This window comes from Olea europaea, unplaced genomic scaffold (genome assembly GCF_002742605.1).
Source record: "Olea europaea var. sylvestris unplaced genomic scaffold, O_europaea_v1 scaffold14032, whole genome shotgun sequence".
Taxonomy (NCBI): domain Eukaryota; kingdom Viridiplantae; phylum Streptophyta; class Magnoliopsida; order Lamiales; family Oleaceae; genus Olea; species Olea europaea.
Window position 1 is genome coordinate 1 of NW_019231556.1, and position 2,854 is coordinate 2,854.

The window sequence follows — 2,854 nt, forward strand, 5'->3', positions numbered from 1 at the left end:
CTCCTCTATCATGTCAGTAAATATGCTTATCATGCATCTTTGGAATGTGGTAGGGGCGTTACAAAGTCCAAATGGCATCCTACGAAATGCATAAGTACCAAATGGGCAAGTAAATGTGGTCTTCTGTTGGTCTTCTAAGACTATTTCAATTTGATAATAACCAGAGTAGCCATCCAGAAAATAGTAAAAAGGATGGCCAGCCACACGCTCCAGGATTTGGTCTAAAAATGGGAGGGGAAAGTGGTCCTTATGGGTGGCAGCATTCAACTTCCTATAATCAATGCACATGTGCCATCCAGTCACTGTTTTTGTTGGGACCATTTCACCTACTTCATTTTTTACCACTGTGACACCAGACTTTTTAGGGACTACCTGTGTAGGACTAACCTATTTACTATCTGCAATAGGATAAATGATACCTGCATCTAATAGTTTCAGCACTTCATTTTTCACAACTTCTTTCATTGTCGGGTTTAGCCTACGCTGTGGGTCTCTTTTAGGGGTGGCTCCTTCTTCTAAATGAATCCTATGTGAGCAAATTAGAGGACTAATACCCTTAATGTCAGCTATGGTCCAACCTAATGCAGATTTGTGTTCATTCAGAATGTTTAAAAGTTGCTCACATTGTAATGCATCCAATTCTGAAGAAATAATTACAGGAAAAGTATCACCTGGTCCAAGGAATTCATGTTTCAATCCTGGGGGTAGCGGTTTCAAATCTGGTTTGGGGCTCTCAATGCTTGATGGTTGCTGGCCGCCCGTCCTTTCTGGCAATTCTTCAAATTTGGTTTGCCAAGGTGATATCCCATAGTCCTGAAATTTTGCAAAAATAGCATAAAGGTTAGCATATTCTTCATCATTAACACTTGCTGAATTTGCAGAATTCAAAAGAAAAAGATTTAAGGGGTCAGAATTTGTAGCCTCAAGTGCCTCCTCCTGAGTGAGTGCCTCAATCATATGTGTGTGGTGGCACTCATCACTTTCCATTGGTTGCTTAGCAATGTGAAAAATGTTGACTTCTAGAGTCATATTCCCAAAAGACAATTTCATTAGACCATTCCTGCAATTTATAAGGGCGTTAGCTGTGGCGAGGAAAGGTCTACCAAGAATAATAGGAATTTTAGAATCAACATTAACATCAACCTTCACATCCAAGACTAAGAAATCAACGGGGTAGTAGAATTTATCAATTTGAACCAACACATCTTCAACTACTCCCCTATGTCTTATAGTGGATCTATCAGCTAATTGTAGAACCACAGAAGTGGGTTTAATTTCACCAAGACCTACTAGTAAGTATATGGAATGGGGCATGAGATTAACACTGGCTCCCAGATCATGGAGAGCTTGTGCAAACTCATGGTTCCCGATGACACAGGAAACAGTTGGACAGCCAGGGTCCTTATATTTCGGTGGGATCCTTTGTTCAATCACAGCACTCACTTGTTCGGTCAAGAAGGCAGTCTTCTTGACAATGTGTTTCCTCTTCACAGTGCACAAGTCCTTAAGGACTTTCGCATATGTAGGAACTTGTGAAATTACATGCAAGAGTGGAAGATTGATTTTTACTTGCCTAAGGTGTTCTAGGATCTCACTGTGTTGATTGACTGATTTTGGGCTAAGCTTAAGGGCTTGTGGAAAAGGTACCCTCGATGGATTTCCTACTGCCTCATCACTAGGGCTACTTTCTTCAGACTCACTAGACTCCTTTTCACTTTCCCTAGGTTTTGAAATTGGTTCTATAACCTTCCCAGATCGGGTGGTGATGGCATTTGCTTCCTTAAGGTTACTCTCTCCTGAACCTGAGGTTTGAGCCATATGTTGTCCCTTAGGATTAGGTTGAGCTTGTGCTGAAAATTTCCCACGTTCCCCCAAAGTTAAGGCATTGGTCAATTTAGACACATGATTTTTTATCTCCTTATTTTCCTCCACTACCTGGTTAATCATAGTCTCAAACTTCTGATTGGTCTTGCCTTGTGCCTCTATGAATGCATATAAGGTATCTTCTAAAGAGTTCCTAGAGGGTATGGGTTGATATGATGGTGCACTGTAAGTTCTATTTGATTGGGTAGTTTGTTGGTTTTCAGATTTCCAGCTGAGATTGGGATGATTGCGCCACCCTGGGTTATAGGATTCGGAGAAAGGAGAATAGGGCTTCCTATATGTGCCTAAGGCATTACAATGTTCCTCATAAACCCCTCTCATCTCAATTAAAGTGGTGCACTCTTGGGCTAGGTGATCTACTCCACCGCACACAAAACAAGGTCCCAAAGATTCAACACGCGAAACAGTTTGTGCAGGTTTAGAGCCTTTAGCACGCAAGGTCTCAAATTCCTTAGTAAGGGCTTCCACTTTGGCCTTAAGACTATCTTCTTCCCTAAGTTGGTAGATACCTATACTAGTGGGGTTTCCTGGGGGTCGTGACCTATTGGTACTATCAGTAGGGCTAGGTCCTGTCCAAGTATGAGCTTTCTCAGCAAGATCGTCTAGATACTCTATGGCCTCATCCGGGTCCTTTTGCAGGAAATCACCGTTACACATCATCTCTACGAATTGAAGTTCCCTAGGTGTTAATCCCTCATAAAAGTAACTAACTATACGCCAACTCTCATAACCATGGTGAGGACAAAGGGCTTGTAGTTCTTTAAATCTCTCCCAGGCTTGATATAGGGTCTCACTATCCTTTTGGGTAAAAGATGAGATTTGCTTCGTAAGGGCGCTAGTCTTATGGTGGGGAAAGTATTTATTAAAAAATGCTTGCGTCATTTCAGCCCCATGTACCAATTGAACGTGGTCTCAACGAATATAGCCAGGTTTTTGCTCTCTCTTTAAGTGAAAACGGGAAAAATTTTAA

General features: G+C 41.6%; 1 protein-coding gene across 1 annotated transcript; it reads right to left on the reverse strand.

Annotated features, from left to right (window-relative positions):
* Positions 1-387: 387 nt before the first annotated feature.
* Positions 388-2,766, reverse strand: LOC111375689. The gene has a single exon (XM_022998557.1). It carries the CDS (start codon positions 2,764-2,766, stop codon positions 388-390), a length of 2,379 nt encoding a protein of 792 aa, XP_022854325.1.
* Positions 2,767-2,854: the final 88 nt, after the last annotated feature.

Coding starts and splice junctions, on each gene's coding strand:
- LOC111375689 (XM_022998557.1), bottom strand. CDS start 2,766: ATGACGCAAGCATTTTTTAATAAATACTTTCCCCACCATAAGACTAGC.